The sequence below is a fragment of the Oncorhynchus clarkii genome, chromosome 12 (assembly GCF_045791955.1).
Source record: "Oncorhynchus clarkii lewisi isolate Uvic-CL-2024 chromosome 12, UVic_Ocla_1.0, whole genome shotgun sequence".
Taxonomy (NCBI): Eukaryota; Metazoa; Chordata; class Actinopteri; order Salmoniformes; family Salmonidae; genus Oncorhynchus; species Oncorhynchus clarkii.
In genome coordinates this window covers 6,038,106-6,063,602 of record NC_092158.1, presented here as the reverse complement: position 1 = coordinate 6,063,602, position 25,497 = coordinate 6,038,106, and the positions used below count along the sequence as shown (strand labels likewise).

The 25,497-nt window shown below is 45.4% G+C and overlaps 1 protein-coding gene across 1 annotated transcript in view; it reads left to right on the top strand.

The window, feature by feature from the left end:
• LOC139421815 (methyl-CpG-binding domain protein 2-like) overlaps nt 1-25,497 on the top strand; it is a 68,358-nt gene that overhangs the window by 20,560 nt on the left and 22,301 nt on the right. Inside the window, exons 5-6 of the mRNA XM_071172935.1 lie at nt 4,097-4,274; nt 22,574-22,698. Of these exons, the coding sequence (XP_071029036.1) occupies nt 4,097-4,274; nt 22,574-22,688 (293 nt within the window). The 3' untranslated portion in view covers nt 22,689-22,698. The remainder of the gene's footprint in view (nt 1-4,096; nt 4,275-22,573; nt 22,699-25,497) is intronic.

Sequence of the window (25,497 nt, the reverse complement as noted above, 5' to 3'; positions counted from 1 at the left end):
ATTCATCATATATAACTGATATACATGAAGAACACAGTCTAATGACCTGATATACATGAAGGACACAGTCTAATGACCTGATATATCTGATATACATGAAGAACACAGTCTAATGACCTGATATATACCTGATATACATGAAGAACACAGTCTAATGACCTGATATACCTGATATACATGAAGAACACAGTCTAATGACCTGATATATACCTGATATACATGAAGAACACAGTCTAATGACCTGATATACCTGATATACATGAAGAACACAGTCTAATGACCTGATATATACCTGATATACATGAAGAACACAGTCTAATGACCTGATATACCTGATATACATGAAGAACACAGTCTAATGACCTGATATACCTGATATACATGAAGAACACAGTCTGATGACCTGATATACCTGATATACATGAAGAACACAGTCTAATGACCTGATATACCTGATATACATGAAGAACACAGTCTAATGACCTGATATACCTGATATACATGAAGAACACAGTCTGATGACCTGATATACCTAAAGAACACAGTCTAATGACCTGATATACCTGAAGAACACAGTCTAATGACCTGATATACATGAAGAACACAGTCTGATGACCTGATGTACCTGATATACATGAAGAACACAGTCTAATGACCTGATATACCTGAAGAACACAGTCTAATGACCTGATATACCTGATATACATGAAGAACACAGTCTAATGACCTGATATACCTGAATACCTGAAGAACACAGTCTAATGACCTGATATATACCTGATATACATGAAGAACACAGTCTAATGACCTGATATACCTGATATACATGAACACAGTCTACTGACCTGATATACCTGATATACATGAAGAACAGTCTAATGACATGATATACATGAAGAACACAGTCTAATGACCTGATATACCTGAAGAACACAGTCTAATGACCTGATATACCTGATATACATGAAGAACACAGTCTAATGACCTGATATACCTGATATACATGAAGAACACAGTCTAATGACCTGATATACCTGAAATACCTGAAGAACACAGTCTAATGACCTGATATACCTGATATACATGAAGAACAGTCTAATGACCTGATATACCTGATATACATGAAGAACACAGTCTAATGACCTGATATACCTGATATACATGAAGAACACAGTCTAATGACCTGATATACCTGATATACATGAAGAACACAGTCTAATGACCTGATATACCTGATATACATGAAGAACACAGTCTAATGACCTGATATACCTGAAGAACACAGTCTAATGACCTGATATACCTGATATACATGAAGAACACCGTCTAATGACCTGATATACCTGATATACATGAAGAACACAGTCTAATGACCTGATATACCTGATATACATGAAGAACACAGTCTAATGACCTGATATACCTGATATACATGAAGAACACAGTCTAATGACCTGATATACCTGATATACATGAAGAACACAGTCTAATGACCTGATATATACCTGATATACATGAAGAACACAGTCTAATGACCTGATATACCTGATATACATGAAGAACACAGTCTAATGACCTGATATACCTGATATACATGAAGAACACAGTCTAATGACCTGATATACCTGAAGAACACAGTCTAATGACCTGATATACATGAAGAACACAGTCTGATGACCTGATGTACCTGATATACATGAAGAACAGTCTAATGACCTGATATACCTGAAGAACACAGTCTAATGACCTGATATACCTGATATACATGAAGAACACAGTCTAATGACCTGATATACCTGAATACCTGAAGAACACAGTCTAATGACCTGATATATACCTGATATACATGAAGAACACAGTCTAATGACCTGATATACCTGATATACATGAACACAGTCTAATGACCTGATATACCTGATATACATGAAGAACAGTCTAATGACCATGATATACATGAAGAACACAGTCTAATGACCTGATATACCTGAAGAACACAGTCTAATGACCTGATATACCTGATATACATGAAGAACACAGTCTAATGACCTGATATACCTGATATACATGAAGAACACAGTCTAATGACCTGATATACCTGATATACATGAAGAACACAGTCTAATGACCTGATATACCTGATATACATGAAGAACACAGTCTAATGACCTGATATACCTGATATACATGAAGAACACAGTCTAATGACCTGATATACCTGATATACATGAAGAACACAGTCTAATGACCTGATATACCTGATATACATGAAGAACACAGTCTAATGACCTGATATACCTGATATACATGAAGAACACAGTCTAATGACCTGATATACCTGATATACATGAAGAACACAGTCTAATGACCTGATATACCTGAAGAACACAGTCTAATGACCTGATATACCTGATATACATGAAGAACACCGTCTAATGACCTGATATACCTGATATACATGAAGAACACAGTCTAATGACCTGATATACCTGATATACATGAAGAACACAGTCTAATGACCTGATATACCTGATATACATGAAGAACACAGTCTAATGACCTGATATATACCTGATATACATGAAGAACACAGTCTAATGACCTGATATATACCTGATATACATGAAGAACACAGTCTAATGACCTGATATACCTGATATACATGAAGAACACAGTCTAATGACCTGATATACCTGATATACATGAAGAACACAGTCTAATGACCTGATATATACCTGATATACATGAAGAACACAGTCTAATGACCTGATATACCTGATATACATGAAGAACACAGTCTAATGACCTGATATACCTGATATACATGAAGAACACAGTCTAATGACCTGATATACCTGAAGAACACAGTCTAATGACCTGATATACATGAAGAACACAGTCTGATGACCTGATGTACCTGATATACATGAAGAACAGTCTAATGACCTGATATACCTGAAGAACACAGTCTAATGACCTGATATACCTGATATACATGAAGAACACAGTCTAATGACCTGATATACCTGAATACCTGAAGAACACAGTCTAATGACCTGATATATACCTGATATACATGAAGAACACAGTCTAATGACCTGATATACCTGATATACATGAACACAGTCTACTGACCTGATATACCTGATATACATGAAGAACAGTCTAATGACATGATATACATGAAGAACACAGTCTAATGACCTGATATACCTGAAGAACACAGTCTAATGACCTGATATACCTGATATACATGAAGAACACAGTCTAATGACCTGATATACCTGATATACATGAAGAACACAGTCTAATGACCTGATATATACCTGATATACATGAAGAACACAGTCTAATGACCTGATATACCTGATATACATGAAGAACACAGTCTAATGACCTGATATACCTGATATACATGAAGAACACAGTCTAATGACCTGATATACCTGATATACATGAAGAACACAGTCTAATGACCTGATATACCTGATATACATGAAGAACACAGTCTAATGACCTGATATACCTGATATACATGAAGAACACAGTCTAATGACCTGATATACCTGAAGAACACAGTCTAATGACCTGATATACCTGATATACATGAAGAACACCGTCTAATGACCTGATATACCTGAAGAACAGTCTAATGACCTGATATACCTGATATACCTGAAGAACACAGTCTACTGACCTGATATACCTGAAGAACACAGTCTACTGGCCTGATATACCTGAAGAACACAGTCTACTGACCTGATATACATGAAGGACACAGTCCAATGAAATGCTTATTTGCTGGTTCACCTCTTGACAGTCCAATGAAATTCATACATTATTCATTACAGGTTGACCTCTCGACAGGTTGACCTCTCGACAGCTTTACCTCTAGATAGAGGTTGACCTCCTAGACAATGCAGCAACTATAGAAGAAAGAGTCAAGCAAATTTTTAAATTTTTAATTAAAAGTCCAAGACATAATGAGTCATTTAAACAAACACAATGAGTTATGTGAGTTCGTCTGTGGAGGTTGGGGTGTTCTGCCTATTGTTCTGTTTGTGACCCATGTTCCTGCCGTCGTGTTGTCCTGTATCAGGCGTGGGGCCAGACACGTCAGACGAGACGCTCCTCTCGGCCATCGCCAGCGCCCTCCACATGAGCTCCTCCCCCATCACGGGCCAGACGACCTCGGCTGCAGAGAAGAACCCTGCTATCTGGCTCAACACGTCGCAGCCCCTGTGTAAGGCCTTCATAGTCACTGATCAGGACATCCGGTAAGAACCTGGTGGGTTTCGGGGTCCTCAGTGCATACATAATTACAGTGCACTGTGCACGTCTCGCCTCTGAGCTGTGGTATTGATCTGCTGTGGTATTGATCTGATGTGGTATTGATCTGCTGTGGTATTGATCTGCTGTGGTATTGATGTGCTGTGGGCTGTGTTATTGATCTGCTGTGGTATTGATCTGCTGTGGTATTGATCTGCTGTGGTATTGATCTGCTGTGGTATTGATGTGCTGTGGGCTGTGTTATTGATCTGCTGTGGTATTGATGTGCTGTGGGCTGTGTTATTGATCTGATGTGGTATTGATCTGATGTGGTATTGATCTGATGTGGTATTGATCTGATGTGGTATTGATCTGCTGTGGTATTGATCTGCTGTGGTATTGATCTGCTGTGGTATTGATCTGATGTGGTATTGATCTGATGTGGTATTGATCTGATGTGGTATTGATCTGATGTGGTATTGATCTGCTGTGGTCGCAGGGCCCCACACACTGTCGCAGGGCCCCACACACTGTCGCAGGGCCCTACACACTGTCACAGGGCATCTGCCAAACCCAGATTCGTCCGTCGGACAGCCAGAGAACGCGTTTCCACTGCTCCAGAGTCCAGTGGCGGCCAGCTTTACACCACTCCAGCTGACTCTTGGCATTGCGCATGGTGATCTTAGACTTGTGTGCGGCTGCTCGGCCATGAAAACACATTTCATGAATCTCCAGACGAACAGTTGTGCTGACGTTGCCTCCAGAGGCTGTTTGGAACTTTTTGGAAAGGTGTCATCCTATGACGGTGCCACGTTGAAAGTCACTGAGCTCTTCAGTAAGGCCGTTCTACTGACAATGTTTGTCTATGGAGATTGCGTGGCTGTGTGCTCGATTTTATACACCTGTCAGCAACGGGGTGTGGCTGAAATAGCCGAATCCACTAATTTGAAGGGGTGTCCACATACACTATCTATACAAAAGTATCTATTTCCATCACTCCAGCATCCCTGTACAATGATAATATGGTACTGACCCTGTATATAGTATGGTATTAACTGACCCTGTATATAGTATGGTATTTACTGACCCTGTATATAGTATGGTATTAACTGACCCTGTATATAGTATTAACTGACCCTGTATATAGTATGGTATTAACTGACCCTGTATATAGTATGGTACTAACTGACCCTGTAAATAGTATGGTACTAACTGACCCTGTATATAGTATGGTACTAACTGACCCTGTATATAGTATGGTACTAACTGACCCTGTATATAGTATGGTATTAACTGACCCTCTATATAGTATTAACTGACCCTGTATATAGTATGGTATTAACCCTGTATATAGTATGGTATTAACTGACCCTGTATATAGTATGGTATTAACTGACCCTGTATATAGTATGGTATTAACTGACCCTGTATATAGTATGGTATTAACTGACCCTCTATATAGTATTAACTGACCCTGTATATAGTATGGTATTAACTGACCCTGTATATAGTATGGTATTAACTGACCCTGTATATAGTATGGCATTAACCTACCCTGTATATAGTATGGTATTAACTGACCCTGTATATAGTATGGTATTACCTGACCCTGTATATAGTATGGTACTAACTGACCCTGTATATAGTATAGTGTTAACTGACCCTGTATATAATATGGTATTAACTGACCCTGTATATAGTATGGTACTAACTGACCCTGTATATAGTATGGTATTAACTGACCCTGTATATAGTATGGTATTAACTGACCCTCTATATAGTATTAACTGACCATGTATATAGTATGGTATTAACTGACCCTGTATATAGTATGGTACTAACTGACCCTGTATATAGTATAGTGTTATTACCTGACCCTGTATATAGTATGGTATAACTGACCCTGTATATAGTATAGTGTTAACTGACCCTGTATATAATATGGTACTAACTGACCCTGTATATAGTATGGTATTAACTGACCCTGTATATAGTATGGTATTAACTGACCCTGTATATAGTATGGTATTAACTGACCCTGTATATGGTATGGTATTAACTGACCCTGTATATAGTATGGTATTAACTGACCCTGTATATAGTATGGTATTAACTGACCCTGTATATAGTATGGTACTAACTGACCCTGTATATAGTATGGTATTAACTGACCCTGTATATAGTATGGTATTAACTGACCCTGTATATAGTATGGTATTAACTGACCCTGTAAATAGTATGGTATTAACTGACCCTGTATATAGTATGGTATTAACTGACCCTGTATATAGTATGGTACTAACTGACCCTGTATATAGTATGGTACTAACTGACCCTGTATATAGTATGGTATTAACTGACCCTGTATATAGTATGGTATTAACTGACCCTGTATATAGTATGGTATTTACTGACCCTGTATATGGTATGGTATTAACTGACCCTGTATATAGTATTAACTGACCCTGTATATGGTATGGTATTAACTGACCCTGTATATAGTATTAACTGACCCTGTATATGGTATGGTATTAACTGACCCTGTATATGGTATGGTATTAACTGACCCTGTATATAGTATTAACTGACCCTGTATATGGTATGGTATTAACTGACCCTGTATATAGTATGGTATTAACTGACCCTGTATATAGTATGGTACTAACTGACCCTGTATATAGTATGGTATTAACTGACCCTGTATATAGTATGGTATTAACTGACCCTGTATATAGTATGGTATTAACTGACCCTGTATTTGGATGGTATGGTATTAACTGACCCTGTATATAGTATTAACTGACCCTGTATATGGTATGGTATTAACTGACCCTGTATATAGTATGGTATTAACTGACCCTGTATATAGTATGGTATTAACCTGACCCTGTATATAGTATGGTATTAACTGACCCTGTATATAGTATGGTATTTACTGACCCTGTATATAGTATGGTATTAACTGACCCTGTATATAGTATGGTACTAACTGACCCTGTATATAGTATGGTATTAACTGACCCTGTATATAGTATGGTATTAACTGACCCTGTATATAGTATGGTATTAACTGACCCTGTATATAGTATGGTATTAACTGACCCTGTAAATAATATGGTATTAACTGACCCTGTTTATAGTATGGTATTAACTGACCCTGTTTATAGTATGGTATTAACTGACCCTGTATATAGTATGGTACTAACTGACCCTGTATATAGTATGGTACTAACTGACCCTGTATATAGTATGGTATTAACTGACCCTGTATATAGTATGGTATTAACTGACCCTGTATATAGTATGGTATTAACTGACCCTGTATATAGTATGGTATTTACTGACCCTGTATATAGTACGATTACTTACTTTCTCGTGTTCTTCTTCTTGTCGTTTCTGGCATGACGTTGTTATGGATTTTCACTTCACCTGTGTACGTGACATTAAAACCTGAAAATTGTTTGAGTTGCAGTAGATTCTCCTCACTTCAGACAGCTCCCACTGTGACACACACACACACACACACACACACACACACACACACACACACAGAGCTCCCACCTCTCCCTCCCAACTCTAATCCTGCCAGAGCAGGAGGCCTATTGTTTTGTATGGAAGCTAGCGTCAGGGAGACAGAGCGACAGCACAACTGAAATGACCATTTTGGCATTTGCAGAGAGCTGCTCACAGAGAGAACTGAACACGTGCGGCTAGGAGATACGCTTCTTCTCTGATGTAATGGGCAAATTCTTAGTGTTTCAGTCCATATGGAAACATTCACCATGCGTGTTCGAGGGTGGAGGGGGGGGCATTTTTTTTCTCCATTTTTTTGTACATTGTACATTGTTTTTGTACATTTTCTCCTCCTCATCCTGACTGAATGTGATGCCATAGAAAAAGAATGAATAGAATGCGTGAGCCACATCAATTAAACATCATTTGAATGAATATTCTACATTACCACGGCAATTATTGCATCACAATACCTGGCAGCCGTAGAGTGAGCGAGCGTATGAGTTGACCCGTTATACTGCCAGGATTAGAGGTTCCAAGTCTGTTCTATTCATTGTGTTTCTATCTCACTCAACCACACTCAGCTGTTGGTTCCAAACACACAAAATGCATTGTTTTTTAATACTTATGATGGTTATTTTCATTTCATCACCGTCTTAATCCATAACTGTCGGTTATATGTTAATTAATGAATGGTTATACGTTAATTGTCCCAGTCCTCAACAGGAGTGTTATTGTCCCAGTCCTCAACAGGAGTGTTATTGTCCCAGTCCTCAACAGGAGTGTTATTGTCCCAGTCCTCAACAGGAGTCTTATTGTCCCAGTCCTCAACAGGAGTCTTATTGTCCCAGTCCTCAACAGGAGTCTTATTGTCCCAGTCCTCAACAGGAGTCTTATTGTCCCAGTCCTCAACAGGAGTCTTATTGTCCCAGTCCTCAACAGGAGTGTTATTGTCCCAGTCCTCAACAGGAGTGTTATTGTCCCAGTCCTCAACAGGAGTGTTATTGTCCCAGTCCTCAACAGGAGTGTTATTGTCCCAGTCCTCAACAGGAGTGTTATTGTCCCAGTCCTCAACAGGAGTGTTATTGTCCCAGTCCTCAACAGGAGTGTTATTGTCCCAGTCCTCAACAGGAGTGTTATTGTCCCAGTCCTCAACAGGAGTGTTATTGTCCCAGTCCTCAACAGGAGTGTTATTGTCCTCAACAGGAGTGTTATTGTCCTCAACAGGAGTGTTATTGTCCTCAACAGGAGTGTTATTGTCCTCAACAGGAGTGTTATTGTCCTCAACAGGAGTGTTATTGTCCTCAACAGGAGTGTTATTGTCCTCAACAGGAGTGTTATTGTCCTCAACAGGAGTGTTATTGTCCTCAACAGGAGTGTTATTGTCCTCAACAGGAGTGTTATTGTCCTCAACAGGAGTGTTATTGTCCTCAACAGGAGTGTTGTTGTCCTCAACAGGAGTGTTATTGTCCTCAACAGGAGTGTTATTGTCAACCAGTCCTCAACAGGAGTGTTATTGTCCCAGTCCTCAACAGGAGTCTTATTGTCCCAGTCCTCAACAGGAGTCTTATTGTCCCAGTCCTCAACAGGAGTCTTATTGTCCCAGTCCTCAACAGGAGTGTTATTGTCCCAGTCCTCAACAGGAGTGTTATTGTCCCAGTCCTCAACAGGAGTGTTATTGTCCCAGTCCTCAACAGGAGTGTTATTGTCCCAGTCCTCAACAGGAGTGTTATTGTCCTCAACAGGAGTGTTATTGTCCTCAACAGGAGTGTTATTGTCCTCAACAGGAGTGTTATTGTCCTCAACAGGAGTGTTATTGTCCTCAACAGGAGTGTTATTGTCCCAGTCCTCAACAGGAGTGTTATTGTCCCAGTCCTCAACAGGAGTGTTATTGTCCTCAACAGGAGTGTTATTCGCAGTCCTCAACAGGAGTGTTATTCGCAGTCCTCAACAGGAGTGTTATTGTCCTCAACAGGAGTGTTATTGTCCTCAACATGAGTGTTATTGTCCTCAACAGGAGTGTTATTGTCCTCAACAGGAGTGTTATTGTCCTCAACAGGAGTGTTATTGTCCCAGGCCTCAACAGGAGTGTTATTGTCCCAGTCCTCATCAGGAGTGTTAATGTCCCAGTCCTCATCAGGAGTGTTATTGTCCCAGTCCTCAACAGGAGTCTTATTGTCCCAGTCCTCAACAGCAGTCTTATTGTCCTCAACAGGAGTGTTATTGTCCCAGTCCTCAACAGGAGTGTTATTGTCCTCAACAGGAGTCTTATTGTCCCAGTCCTCAACATGAGTCTTATTGTCCCAGTCCTCAACAGGAGTCTTATTGTCCCAGTCCTCAACAGGAGTGTTATTGTCCCAGTCCTCAACAGGAGTGTTATTGTCCCAGTCCTCAACAGGAGTGTTATTGTGTCCCAACATTCCTCAACAGGAGTGTTATTGTCCCAGTCCTCAACAGGAGTGTTATGTGTAATTATGCTTCTCCTCCATTGATCCTATCCTCTACATAGGGAACTGTGATGTGCCTGTTAGGAGGTTCTGTCTAACGTATTGTTGTTATCGTTATTGAACGTTTATTTTCTCATGTGGTCCCATTTAGACCAAGGCCTCTTTCACAAGGGAGTGCTACATATACACAATTTATACAATTTACAAATACAGCATCATAAAAAGATTTACAAGCCATTCAAGAAAAACAATCCATTCCTCTGCAAAGAGGTCCTTAATCAACAAGTTGAACTGCCCCAGAGGTACCAGAACATCAAGTTGAACTGCCTCAGGCACCAGAACATCCAGTTGAACTGCCTCGGGCACCAGAACATCCAGTTGAACTGCCTCAGGCACCAGAACATCCAGTTGAACTGCCTCGGGCACCAGAACATCCAGTTGAACTGCCTCGGGCACCAGAACATCCAGTTGAACTGCCTCGGGCACCAGAATATCAAGTTGAACTGCCTCGGGCACCAGAACATCCAGTTGAACTGCCTCAGGCACCAGAACATCCAGTTGAACTGCCTCGGGCACCAGAACATCCAGTTGAACTGCCTCGGGCACCAGAATATCAAGTTGAACTGCCTCGGGCACCAGAACATCCAGTTGAACTGCCATCCAGTTGAAGGCACCAGAACATCAAGTTGAACTGCCTCAGGCACCAGAACAGCAAGTTGAACTGCCTCGGGCACCAGAACATCCAGTTGAACTGCCTCAGGCACCAGAATATCAAGTTGAACTGCCTCAGGCACCAGAACATTCAGTTGAATTCATTTTTTTCCTTAACTAACTCATCAATATGCTTTTTAAAATTGTCCTTTTTTGTCAATCCAGATGCCCAGATATTTATAAGCAGGGACACCATTAATGAGGACAAGTCAACGAGTTCACGTCAACGAGGACACGTCAACAAGGACACGTCAATGAGGACAAGTCAATGAGGACAAGTCAATGAGGACACCGTCAATGAGGATACCTTCAATGAGGACACTATCCAATGTACATATGCATAAATCATCAGATACAAGTGTTTTTGAAAATAACACATACCCGGTGGTTTTTACCTGCATTAACTACCTATTTCAGTTCAACAAAGGCTTTCTGCAGGGCAATAGCTCTGACACAGCCTGGTCAACCGTGGGAGCAACAGCATACACAACAGTGTCATCTGCAAACAGATGTATGTTACACTTTTTGTTTGGCATATAGACCTATATTGTTTAAATAGACCGTAAAAAGTATAGGGCCAAACATCGGACCCTGTGGGACACCTTTTCCTAATGTCACGGAAACCTGACTTAACGCCATCAGAGAATACCCCTTGTGTTCTGTCTGTCAGGTATTGCATGATGCTTGATCCAGGCCAATTGCAGACAATCTTTGCATTAGTAAAGAGTGGACAACAGTATCAAAAGCCTTCGATAGGTGAATGAAGAGGGCAGCACAAGTCTTTCATTTTTATACATACCCTTTACCACGTTATTTAACACCAGGGATGCAGTGGGGGTGGTACTATGACCCGGCCTGAATCCAGATTGAGGAACACCAGTAGCCAGGGAAAGATCTAGGCTGATGGGTAATCAAAGATTCTAGAACATAGACCCAAAGATTCTAGAACACAGACCCAAAGATTCTAGAACATATACCCAAAGATTCTAGAACACAGACCCAAAGATTCTAGAACATAGACCCAACGATTCTAGAACATCGTGTCTGTGAAGTCCTGCAGGACTCATAATAGTGAAGGTGAGCTGAGGGCTCTCAATGGGAAGAGTGTTTTAACAAACTCTTTATCACAAACAACATATAGATCGCATCTGAAATTGGTACCCCTTTCCCTTTGTAGTGTGGACTACTTTTGACAATAGAGGGTGACCTTTACCTTGAAATTTGTTCTCAGTGCAGATCTACTTTGGTGGTGAAGTAGAAATGATTGCCGCCTTCCCTTGGTATGGAAACACATTATCTGCTATACACTAGGTGACATGGTTCAGAGAGAAGGAGTGGATTAAGACTATGACTCCATTTCTTCTGGCGTCATCTGTAGGGATCTGTCTCTTGTCACCAGGCAGTCAGCCAATCAGTCAGTCGCCAGCCAGTCAGTCGCCAGCCAGCCAGTCAGTCGCCAGCCAGCCAGTCGCCAGCCAGCCAGTCACCAGCCAGCCAGTCACCAGCCAGCCAGTCGCCAGCCAGCCAGTCACCAGCCAGTCACCACCAGCCAGCCAGCCAGTCACCAGCCAGTCACCAGCCAGCCAGTCACCAGCCGGCCAGTCAGTCACCAGCCAGCCAGTTGCCAGCCAGTCATCCAGTCACCAGTCACTTAGTCATATCTGTTGGAACTATAAGGCATGAAACACCTTTCACTACTTTTCACCGGAGCCCTCCTCTCCCTTCATGTTACTGGGAGCTCTTATGAGTGCAGTGTTAATCCTGTAGATGGCAGTGTATACAAAGGCATGATGGCACACGGAGCTGAGCTCCGATAACCAGCTCTCTCTGGGTTATTATGGGAGGAGAGGAGAGAGGAGGTGAGAGGGAGAATAGGACAGGAGAGAGGGAGTGGAGAGGAGAGAAGGAGAGGACAGGAGAGAAGGAGAGGACAGGAGAGAAGGAGTGGAGAGGAAGAAGAATAGTGGAGTGGAGAGGAAAGAGGGAGAAGAGGTGTGGAATGGATCCGTTTTTCTCATGCCTCTGTGATCCCATAGAATGAGAGAAGACAGATCATCCCATAGAATGAGAGAAGACAGATCATCCCATAGAATGAGAGAAGACAGATAATCCCACTGTGAGAGAAGACAGATCATCCCACAGAATGAGAGAAGACAGATCTGACTGGTTAGCTATTGATTCGTGCTGACTCTACCTGCGCTGACTCTACCTGCACTGACTCTACCTGCGCTGACTCTACCTGTATGGACTCTACCTGTATGGACTCTACCTGTACGGACTCTACCTGCGCTGACTCTATCTGTACGGACTCTACCTGTACGGACTCTACCTGCACTGACTCTAACTGCACTGACTCTAACTGCACGGACTCTAACTGCACGGACTCTAACTGCACGGACTCTACCTGTACTGACTCTTAACTGCACGGACTCTACCTGCGCTGACTCTACCTGCACAGACTCTTAACTGCACGGACTCTACCTGCGCTGACTCTACCTGCGCTGACTCTACCTGCACGGACTCTACCTGCTCTGACTCTACCTTCGCGGACTCTACCTGCGCGGACTCTACCTGCGCGGACTCTACCTGCGCGGACTCTACCTGCGCGGACTCTACCTGCACTGACTCTACCTGCGCTGACTCTACCTGCGCTGACTCTACCTGCGCTGACTCTACCTGTGCTGACCCTTCCTGCGCTGACCCTTCCTGCGCTGACTCTACCTGCGCTGACTCTTCCTGCGCTGACTCTTCCTGCGCTGACTCTTCCTGCGCTGACTCTTCCTGCGCTGACTCTACCTGCGCTGACTCTACCTGCGCTGACTCTTCCTGTGCTGACTCTACCTGCGCTGACCCTTCCTGCGCTGACTCTACCTGCGCTGACTCTACCTGTGCTGACTCTACCTGCGCTGACTCTACCTGCGCTGACCCTTCCTGTGCTGACCCTTCCTGTGCTGACTCTACCTGCGCTGACTCTACCTGTACATATGGATTTGAGTGAAAAGTATTTGAATAAACATGAAAAGGTGAACGTAAGAAGCCCTCATCATTTCAAAAAGACTACATGTCATATTAAACAGCATATAAACACTCTAAATAGGTCAGGAGACAGACAGGGAGTCTAAGAAGGAAAATTAATTCTGTAGGCAATGTTATTTCAGTTATTTCAAGGATATAGCCTACAAAGAAACACAGTGCATTCGGAAAGTATTCAGACCCCAACATTTTGTTACATTACAGCCTTATTCTAAAATTAATTAAATATTTGTTTTTTCTCATCAATCTACATAATTACTTATTTACATAAGTATTCAGACCCATTGGTATGAGACTCGAAATTGAGCCCAGGTGCATCCTGTTTCCAATGATCATCCTTGAGATGTTTCTACAACATGATTGGAGTCCACCTGTGGTAAATTCAATGAATTGTCCTTTGGAAAGGCACACACCTGTCTATATAAAGGTCCCACAGTTAACAGTGCATGTCAGAGCAAAAACAAAGCCATGAGGTCGAAGGAATTGTCCGTAGAGCTCCGAGACAGAAGTGTGTCGAGGCACAGATCTGGGGAAGGGTACCAAAACATTTCTGCAGCATTGAAGGTCCCCAAGAACACAGCGGCCTCCATCATTCTTAATGGAAGAAGTTTGGAACCACTATGACTCTTCCTAGAGAACCCGATGGTCACTCTGACAGAGCTCCGGAGTTCCTCTGTGGAGATGGGAGAAACTTCCAGAAGGACAAACATCTCAGGCCTTTATGGTAGAGTGGGCAGACAGAATCCACTCCTCATTAAAAAGCACATGACAGCCCGCTTGGAGTTTGTCGAAAGGAACCTAAAGGACACGAGATTCTCTTGTCTGATGAAACCATGATTGAACTCTTTGGCCTGAATGCCAAGCTTCACGTCTGGAGGAAACCTGGCACCATCCAGTGGCAGCATAATGCTGTGGGGATGTTTTTCAGCGGCAGGGAATGGGAGACTAGTCAGGATAGAGGGTAAGATGAATGGAGCAAAGTACAGAGAGATCCTTGATGAAAACCTCCCCCAGAGCGCTCCGGAGTGGTATTGCTGTAAGATGTGATTTATAAAATGTTTTTTTTACGATCTTTTAAAACCGTCTTGTTTTGGGTTATAAATAAGTATTTCTTATTTATTTATTTATTTATTATGTTCAACTTGTTTTAAATCCTTCACTATTTCATCGGGGCTCTCTCTAGGTTAAGTGTTCCGCATAACATACACATCATGTGTGGGGATTAGTGGTTACCTTGTTCTATTAGGTGACCAGGGGGATGGCTCTACTTTTTCATGCCAGACTTCAGAATATTGTTTGTTTACGTTTTTTTATTCTTCTACAACTTTTTTTTATTATTTACTAATTTGAAAAATGTTTAATGGATTAGTTGTTATTGTAATCTGGCATCTATCCCTTTCCCACCTGACTTTACATGGCTAGGTCTAATATCATGAGGGACAGCTGGTTGACTTTACATGGCTAGGTCTAATATCATGAGAGGGACAGCTGGTTGACTTTACATGGCTAGGTCTAATATCACGAGAGGGACAGCTGGTTGACTTTACATGGCTAGGTCTAATATCATGAGAGGGACAGCTGGTTGACTTTACATGGCTAGGTCTAATATCACGAGAGGGACAGCTGGTTGACTTGACATGGCTAGGTCTAATATCACGAGAGGGACAGCTGATTGACTTTACATGGCTAGGTCTAATATCACGAGAGGGACAGCTGGTTGACTTTACATGGCTAGGTCTAATATCACGAGAGGGACAGCTGGTTGACTTTACATGGCTAGGTCTAATATCACGAGAGGGACAGCTGATTGACTTTACATGGCTAGGTCTAATATCACGAGAGGGACAGCTGGTTGACTTTACATGGCTAGGTCTAATATCACGAGAGGGACAGCTGGTTGACTTTACATGGCTAGGTCTAACATCACGAGAGGGACAGCTGGTTGACTTTACATGGCTAGGTCTAATATCACGAGAGGGACAGCTGGTTGACTTTACATGGCTAGGTCTAATATCACGAGAGGGACAGCTGGTTGACTTTACATGGCTAGGTCTACTATCACGAGAGGGACAGCTGGTTGACTTTACATGGCTAGGTCTAATATCACGAGAGGGACAGCTGGTTGACTTTACATGGCTAGGTCTAATATCATGAGAGGGACAGCTGGTTGACTTTACATGGCTAGGTCTAATATCATGAGAGGGACAGCTGGTTGACTTTACATGGCTAGGTCTAATATCATGAGAGGGACAGCTGGTTGACTTTACATGGCTAATATCACGAGAGGGACAGCTGGTTGACTTTACATGGCTAGGTCTAATATCATGAGAGGGACAGCTGGTTGACTTTACATGGCTAGGTCTAATATCATGAGAGGGACAGCTGGTTGACTTTACATGGCTAATATCATGAGAGGGACAGCTGGTTGACTTTACATGGCTAATATCATGAGAGGGACAGCTGGTTGACTTTACATGGCTAGGTCTAATATCATGAGAGGGACAGCTGGTTGACTTTACATGGCTAGGTCTAATATCATGAGAGGGACAGCTGGTTGACTTTACATGGCTAATATCATGAGAGGGACAGCTGGTTGACTTTACATGGCTAATATCATGAGAGGGACAGCTGGTTGACTTTACATGGCTAGGTCTAATATCATGAGAGGGACAGCTGGTTGACTTTACATAGGTCTAATATCATGAGAGGGACAGCTGGTTGACTTTACATGGCTAATATCATGAGAGGGACAGCTGGTTGACTTTACATGGCTAGGTCTAATATCATGAGAGGGACAGCTGGTTGACTTTACATGGCTAGGTCTAATATCATGAGAGGGACAGCTGGTTGACTTTACATGGCTAATATCATGAGAGGGACAGCTGGTTGCTCGGTCACTTTTACTAGCTGAAATGTTAAATCTTTAAATCACCCAGTGAACCATAAAAGGGCCGTTTCTCATTTAAATCACCTTTAAGTAGACGTCTCCTTTCTTCAGGACGCACGGCTCGGCACTTTAGACCGCAGGAGGGTGGGATCGGTCAATCATATCATTCCAACTTTCATTCTGAATCTAGAGGAGCAGCCATTTTAATAAGTAAGAACATACCGTTCTCAATGTCAAATGTAGAGGCAGACTCAGCAGGCCATGTCATTCATGTAGTAGGAAGACTGTATAATACACCCTGTTATCTTATGCAACAAATTTGAATAACAGTTCATTCTTCACAAATGTATTTTCTTGATTACCAAATACGGACACGCACCTACCTAATACTAGGTGGTGATATGAATTGTGTACTGTCGCCCAGTCTGGATCGTAGCTCTCCTAAGGGTATCATCTTCATCAAAGACAGTATCCACAATTCAGTTTTTTCTTAAGACCTATCTGATGTGTGGCGTTTCCACAATCCCACACCTGTGGAGTAATATGTTTTGCTCGCCAGTTCATAAGACCTTCTCACATATAGACTACTTTTTTATAAGACGATAGATTTCTGCCACTTATCGCGGAGTGTGATTACCAAGCTATCGTCATTTTGGATCATCTTCCTCTATGAAACTACTTGTAGCGAATACACAGTCTAATTATTGCCCTGGTTGGGTTAAATCACTACTGCTATCAGAAGAAACCTTTGTTGCTTTTATATCCTTTCAAATGGATCTATTTCTCTTATTTCAAACCCCCTCCAACAGCATGGGAATCAATGAAGGCTTATTTTAAGGGGACAAATTATTTAGTACAGAGCAAGATTAAGTGAGTGTAATATTCAACGCTGAGGGGTACATACAAATAAAAATCTTGGATTTGGTTATGGCATATTTACACTCTTCATCTGCAGATTTACTAAAACAACGTTTGACACATCAGACAGAGTTTGATCTTCTCTCAACTCGACGAGCTGAACTTCGCATGAGTAAATCTCCATACGAAATGATGAATACGGAGCGAAATCAGGGGAGAAGGGCACACTGAGATCACTGACGAGCTGGATAACACACGTATTGATGATTTAGAGGTCAATTCATGCTTTCATAACTTTTACTCACGATTATACACTTCGGGGTCCGCTGGTAAATGCCACCTTACTCCACACCTTCTTTGAGAACTTAGATGTTCCTACAGTTGAACCTGAGATAGCTGCTGAATTAGAATAACAGTTCTCTGTAGAAGAGATTGTGTTGGTAATTAAATCTATGCAGTGTGGTAAATCCCCCTGGACCCGAAGGATTTATGAGCAAATTCTAATAAATCAACTCTCTCCTCTCTTGTTTTCCGTATTTGAGGAATCATTCTCCACAAACTCTTTACCGTCAAGAAATGAGACAAAAATGTATTTCACTTATTCTGAAAAAGGTAGATAAAAACCTCTTGAGTGTGGTTCATATATAGGCCAACTTCTTTACTGATTTGTGATGTAAAGATACTTTCTAAGATGATTGCCTATTGTTTTGAGTCAGTCCTTCCCTCCATTATCTCTACAGATCAAACTGGTTTTGAGTCAGTCATTCCCTCCATTATCTCTACAGATCAAGCTGGTTTTGAGTCAATCCTATCCTCCATTATCTCTACAGATCAAACTGGTTTTGAGTCAGTCATTTACTCCATTATCTCTATAGATCAAACTGATTTCATTAAAAAAAATCGTTTTTTTCAACATCAGACGTCTTTATAAGCCCTCTTCATCGGACAATCCAGAGATATTGTTATCACTTGATGCTGAGAATTTGATGCCGTTTGATCGGGTAGATTGGGATTTATCTATTTTACACTCTCAAACAATTTGGATTCGGTTCCAATTTTATGTCCTGGATCAAAAATCCTTTACTCCTCCCCTATGGCTGCAGTCCGCACAAATAATAACTTTTCATCTTATTTCCAACTTCAACGTGGGACAAGACAGGGTTGTCCTCTGTCCCCTCAGCTGTTTGCCATGGCAATTGAGAACGTTTTGGCAAAATCAAATGTTTTATTTGTCACATACACATGGTTAGCAGATGTTAATGCGAGTGTAGCGAAATGCTTGTGCTTCTAGTTCCGACAATGCAGTAATAACCAACGAGTAATCTAACCTAACAATTCCAAAACTACTACCTTATACACACAAGTGTAAAGGGATAAAGAATATGTACATAAAGATATATGAATGAGTGATGGTACATAACGGCATAGGCAAGATGCAGTAGATGGTATCGAGTGCAGTATAAACCTATACATATGAGATGAGTAATGTAGGGTATGTAAACATCATATTAAGTGGCATTGTTTAAAGTGGCTAGTGATACATTTTTACATCAATTTCCATCAATTTCCATTATTTAAGTGGCTGGAGTTGAGTCAGTATGTTGGCAGCAGCCACTCAATGTTACTGGTGGCTGTTTAACAGTCTGATGGCCTTGAGATAGAAGCTGTTTTTCAGTCTCTCGGTCCCTGCTTTGATGCACCTGTACTGACCTCGCCTTCTGGATGATGACAGGCAGTGGCTCGGGTGGTTGTTGTTCTTGATGATCTTTATGGCCTTCCTGGGACATCGGGTGGTGTAGGTGTCCTGGAGGGCAGGTAGTTTGCCCCCGGTGATGCGTTGTGCAGTCCTCACAGCCCTCTGGAGAGCCTTGCGGTTGTGGGCGGAGCAGTTGCCGTACCAGGCGGTGATACAGCCCGACAGGATGCTCTCGATTGTGCATCTGTAGAAGTGCTTTTAGTGACAAGCCAAATTTCTTCAGCCTCCTGAGGTTGAAGAGGTGTCTGTGTGGGTGGACCAATCCAGTTTGTCTGTGATGTGTACGCTGAGGAACTTAAAACAACTGTCCCGTCGATGTGGATAGGGGCATGCTCCCTCTGCTGTTTCCTGAAGTCCATAATCATCTCCTTTGTTTTGTTGACGTTGAGTGTGAGGTTATTTTCCTGACACCACACTCCGAGGGCCCTCACCTCCTCCCGGTAGACCGTCTCGTCGTTGTTAGTAATCAAGCCTACCACTGTAGTGTCGTCCGCAAACTTGATGATTGAGTTGGAGGCGTGCATGGCCACGCAGTCTTGAGTGAACAGGGAGTACAGGAGAGGGCTCAGAACGGGTCTCGAGCTTGATGACGAGTTTGGAGGGTACTATGGTGTTAAATGCTGAGCTGTAGTCGATGAACAGCATTCTAACATAGGTATTCCTCTTGTCCAGATGGGTTAGGGCAGTGTGCAGTGTGGTTGAGATTGCATCGTCTGTGGACCTATTGGGGCGGTAAGCAAATTGGAGTGGGTCTAGGGTGTCAGATAGGCTGGAGGTGATATGATCCTTGACTAGTCTCTCAAAGCACTTCATGATGACGGAAGTGAGTGCTGCGGGGCGGTAGTCATGTAGCTCAGTTACCTTAGCTTTCTTGGGAACAGGAACAATGGTGGCCCTCTTGAAGCATGTGGGAACAGCAGACTGGGATAAGGATTGATTGAATATATCCGTAAACACACCAGCCAGCTGGTCTGTGCATGCTCTGAGGACGCGGCTGGGGATGTCGTCTGGGCCTGCAGCCCTGCCAGGGTTAACACCCTTAAATGTTTTACTCACGTCGGCTGCAGTGAAGAGGAGCCCGCAGGTTTTGGTAGCTGGCTGGTGTGTTTACGGATATATTCAATCAATCCTTATCCCAGTCTGCTGTTCCCACATGCTTCAAGAGGGCCACCATTGTTCCTGTTCCCAAGAAAGCTAAGGTAGCTAAGGTAACCATGTAAGCAGGCCCCTGCTACCTTACTGCACATGTTTTGGACATGCCCGAAATTGACAGGAGGCCCCTCTAAACAGTTCTATGGAGTGACACCACAGGAGGCCCCTCTAAACAGTTCTATGGAGTGACACCACAGGAGGCCCCTCTAAACAGTTCCTAACCTTTTCCTTTCTGTGTGTTGTGTGTGTGTTTAGTCCTTTCCTCCTCTAATTAAGAAGTGAGGCTCTGTCCTGTAATAAAGCTGTTTGGACCAGACACCCTGGCTGCTCTATTGTTCCCCACACACACTCCGTTAACCCAGCCCACACACTCCGCTAACCCAGCCCACACACTCCGTTAACCCAGCCCACACACTCCGTTAACCCAGCCCACACACTCCGTTAACCCAGCCCACACACTCCGCTAACCCAGCCCACACACTCCGCTAACCCAGCCCACACACTCCGCTAACCCAGCCCACACACTCCGCTAACCCAGCCCACACACTCCGCTAACCCAGCCCACACACTCCGCTAACCCAGCCCACACACTCCGCTAACCCAGCCCACACACTCCGCTAACCCAGCCCACACACTCCGCTAACCCAGCCCACACACTCCGCTAACCCAGCCCACACACTCCGCTAACCCAGCCCACACACTCCGTTAACCCAGCCCACACACTCCGCTAACCCAGCCCACACACTCCGCTAACCCAGCCCACACACTCCGCTAACCCAGCCCACACACTCCGCTAACCCAGCCCACACACTCCGCTAACCCAGCCCACACACTCCGCTAACCCAGCCCACACACTCCGCTAACCCAGCCCACACACTCCGCTAACCCAGCCCACACACTCCGCTAACCCAGCCCACACACTCCGCTAACCCAGCCCACACACTCCGCTAACCCAGCCCACACACTCCGCTAACCCAGCCCACACACTCCGCTAACCCAGCCCACACACTCCGCTAACCCAGCCCACACACTCCGTTAACCCAGCCCACACACTCCGCTAACCCAGCCCACACACTCCGCTAACCCAGCCCACACACTCCGCTAACCCAGCCCACACACTCCGCTAACCCAGCCCACACACTCCGCTAACCCAGCCCACACACTCCGCTAACCCAGCCCACACACTCCGCTAACCCAGCCCACACACTCCGCTAACCCAGCCCACACACTCCGCTAACCCAGCCCACACACTCCGCTAACCCAGCCCACACACTCCGCTAACCCAGCCCACACACACTAACCCAGCCCACACACACTAACCCAGCCCACACACACTAACCAAGCCCACACACACACTAACCCAGCCCACACACACTAACCCAGCCCACACACACAACCTAACCCAGCCCACACACACTAACCAAGCCCACACACACTAACCCAGCCCTCTCTTTGTTCATCCCTAACCCAGCCCACACACACTAACCCAGCCCACACACACTAACCAAGCCCCCACACACACTAACCCAGTCCTCTCTCTGTGTTCATCCCTAACCCAGCCCCCACACACTAACCCAGCCCACACACACTAACCAAGCCCCCACACACACTAACCCAGCCCTCTCTCTGTGTTCATCCCTAACCCAGGACACACACACTAACCAAGCCCCCACACACACTAACCCAGTCCTCTCTCTGTGTTCATCCCTAACCCAGCCCCCACACACTAACCCAGCCCTCTCTCTCTGTGTCCATCCCTAACCCAGTCCTCTCTCTGTTCATCCCTAACCCAGTCCTCTCTGTGTCCATCCCTAACCCAGTCCTCTCTGTGTCCATCCCTAACCCAGCCCTCTCTCTCTGTGTCCATCCCTAACTCAGTCCTCTCTGTGTCCATCCCTAACTCAGTCCTCTCTGTGTCCATTCCTAACCCAGTCCTCTCTGTGTCCACAGGGAACAGGAGCTAAAGGTGATCCAGGCCCGCAGGACTCTGGAGGATGCACTGATGGCAGATGGGTTGGCGCGGACCGTCGAATCCAGCAGAGACTCAGAGGATGAAGCTGCATAGACCAAACATGGTGAGGAGGGGAGGGGTGAGGGGATAACGCTGTGGGGTGGGTGGATAACGCTGTGGGGCGAGGGGATAACGCTGTGGGGTGAGGGGATAACGCTGTGGGGTGAGGGGATAACGCTGTGGGGCGAGTGGATAACGCTGTGGGGCGAGAAGATAACGCTGGGGGGTGAGGGGATAACGCTGTGGGGCGAGAGGATAACGCTGGGGGGTGAGGGGATAACGCTGTGGGGCAAGAGGCTAACGCCGGGGTGCGAGGGGATAACGCGGTGGGGCGAGAGGATAACGCCGGGGGGTGAGGGGATAACGCTGTGGGGTGAGGGGATAACGCTGTGTGGTGGGGGGATAACGCTGTGGGGTGGGCTGTGGGGTGGGAGGATAACGCTGTGGGGTGGGGGGAACTGGGGAGGTAGATGGATGGGACACCAGGGGTGAGGGGATAACGCTGTGGGGTGAGGGGATAACGCTGTGGGGTGAGGGGGACTGGGGAGGGAGATGGATGGGACACCAGGGTTGAGGGGGACTGGGACTGGGGAGGTAGATGGATGGGACACCAGGGGTGAGGGGATAACGCTGTGGGGTGAGGGGATAACGCTGTGGGGTGAGGGGGACTGGGGAGGTAGATGGATGGGACACCAGGAGTGAGGGGATAACGCTGTGGGGTGAGGGGGACTGGGAAGGTAGATGGGTGGAGTGGGATAACGCCATGGGACACCAGGGGTGAGGGGATAACGCGCTGTGGGGTGACGCTGTGGGGTGAGGGGATAACGCTCTGGGGTGAGGGAGACTCGGGAGGTAGATGGATGGGACACCAGGAGTGAGGGGATAACGCTGTGGGGTGAGGGGGACTGGGGAGGTAGATGGATGGGACACCAGGAGTGAGGGGATAACGCTGGTGGGTGAGGGGGACTGGGTGGTAGATGGATGGGACACCAGGAGTGAGGGGGACTGGGGAGGTAGATGGATGGGACACCAGGTGTGAGAGGATAACGCTGTGGGGTGAGGAGGACTGGGGAGGTAGATGGATGGGACACCAGGGGTGAGGGGATAACGCTGTGGGGTGAGGGGGACTGGGGAGGTAGATGGATGGGACACCAGGAGTGAGGGGATAACGCTGGTGGGTGAGGGGGACTGGGTGGTAGATGGATGGGACACCAGGAGTGAGGGGGACTGGGGAGGTAGATGGATGGGACACCAGGAGTGAGGGGGACTGGGGAGGTAGATGGATGGGACACCAGGTGTGAGAGGATAACACTGTGGGGTGAGGGGGACTGGGGAGGTAGATGGATGGGACACCAGGGGTGAGGGGATAACGCTGTGGGGTGAGGGGGACTGGGGAGGTAGATGGATGGGACACCAGGGTTGAGGGGATAACGCTGTGGGGTGAGGGGATAACGCTGTGGGGTGAGGGGGACTGGGGAGGTAGATGGATGGGACACCAGGAGTGAGGGGATAACGCTGGTGGGTGAGGGGGACTGGGGAGGTAGATGGATGGGACACCAGGAGTGAGGGGATAACGCTGGTGGGTGAGGGGGACTGGGGAGGTAGATGGATGGGACACCAGGAGTGAGGGGGACTGGGGAGGTAGATGGATGGGACACCAGGAGTGAGGGGATAACGCTGTGGGGTGAGGAGGACTGGGGAGGTAGATGGATGGGACACCAGGAGTGAGGGGATAACGCTGTGGGGTGAGGGGGACTGGGGAGGTAGATAGATGGGAGACCAGGAGTGATGGCAACCCAAGCCTGGAGTGCAGTGTGCTAAAGTGTGTGTGTGTAAATGCTATATGTCCTGTCTTTAAGACAGCTGCTCTCATTAGTGCTGACAGTAGTCATGGATGATGCTGCTCTCTCTCTCTCTCCCTCCCTCTCTCTCTCTCTCTCTCTCTCTCTCTCTCTCTCTCTCTCTCTCTCCCTCCCTCCCTCCCTCCCTCCCTCCCTCCCTCCCTCCCTCTCTCTCCTGCCAGGTTTGTCTGTGACGACCAGTCTCTATAGCCAGACTGTGCTCTCTGGGCAGCCAGGTTTGTCTGTGACGACCAGTCACTATTGCCAGACTGTCCTCTCTGGGCAGCCATGTTTGTCTGTGACGACCGGTCTCTATAGCCAGACTGTGCTCTCTGGGCAGCCAGGTTTGTCTGTGACGACCAGTCACTATTGCCAGACTGTCCTCTCTGGGCAGCCATGTTTGTCTGTGACGACCGGTCTCTATAGCCAGACTGTCCTCTCTGGGCAGCCAGGTTTGTCTGTGACAACCAGTCTCTATAGCCAGACTGTCCTCTCTGGGCAGCCAGGTTTGTCTGTGACAACCGGTCTCTATAGCCAGACTGTCCTCTCTGGGCAGCCAGGTTTGTCTGTGACAACCGGTCTCTATAGCCAGACTGTGCTCTCTGGGCAGCCAGGTTTGTCTGTGACGACCGGTCTCTATAGCCAGACTGTCCTCTCTGGGCAGCCAGGTTTGTCTGTGACGACCGGTCTCTATAGCCAGACTGTCCTCTCTGGGCAGCCAGGTTTGTCTGTGACGACCGGTCTCTATAGCCAGACTGTCCTCTCTGGGCAGCCAGGTTTGTCTGTGACGACCGGTCTCTATAGCCAGACTGTCCTCTCTGGGCAGCCAGGTTTGTCTGTGACAACCGGTCTCTATAGCCAGACTGTCCTCTCTGGGCAGCCAGGTTTGTCTGTGACAACCGGTCTCTATAGCCAGACTGTGCTCTCTGGGCAGCCAGGTTTGTCTGTGACGACCGGTCTCTATAGCCAGACTGTCCTCTCTGGGCAGCCAGGTTTGTCTGTGACGACCGGTCTCTATAGCC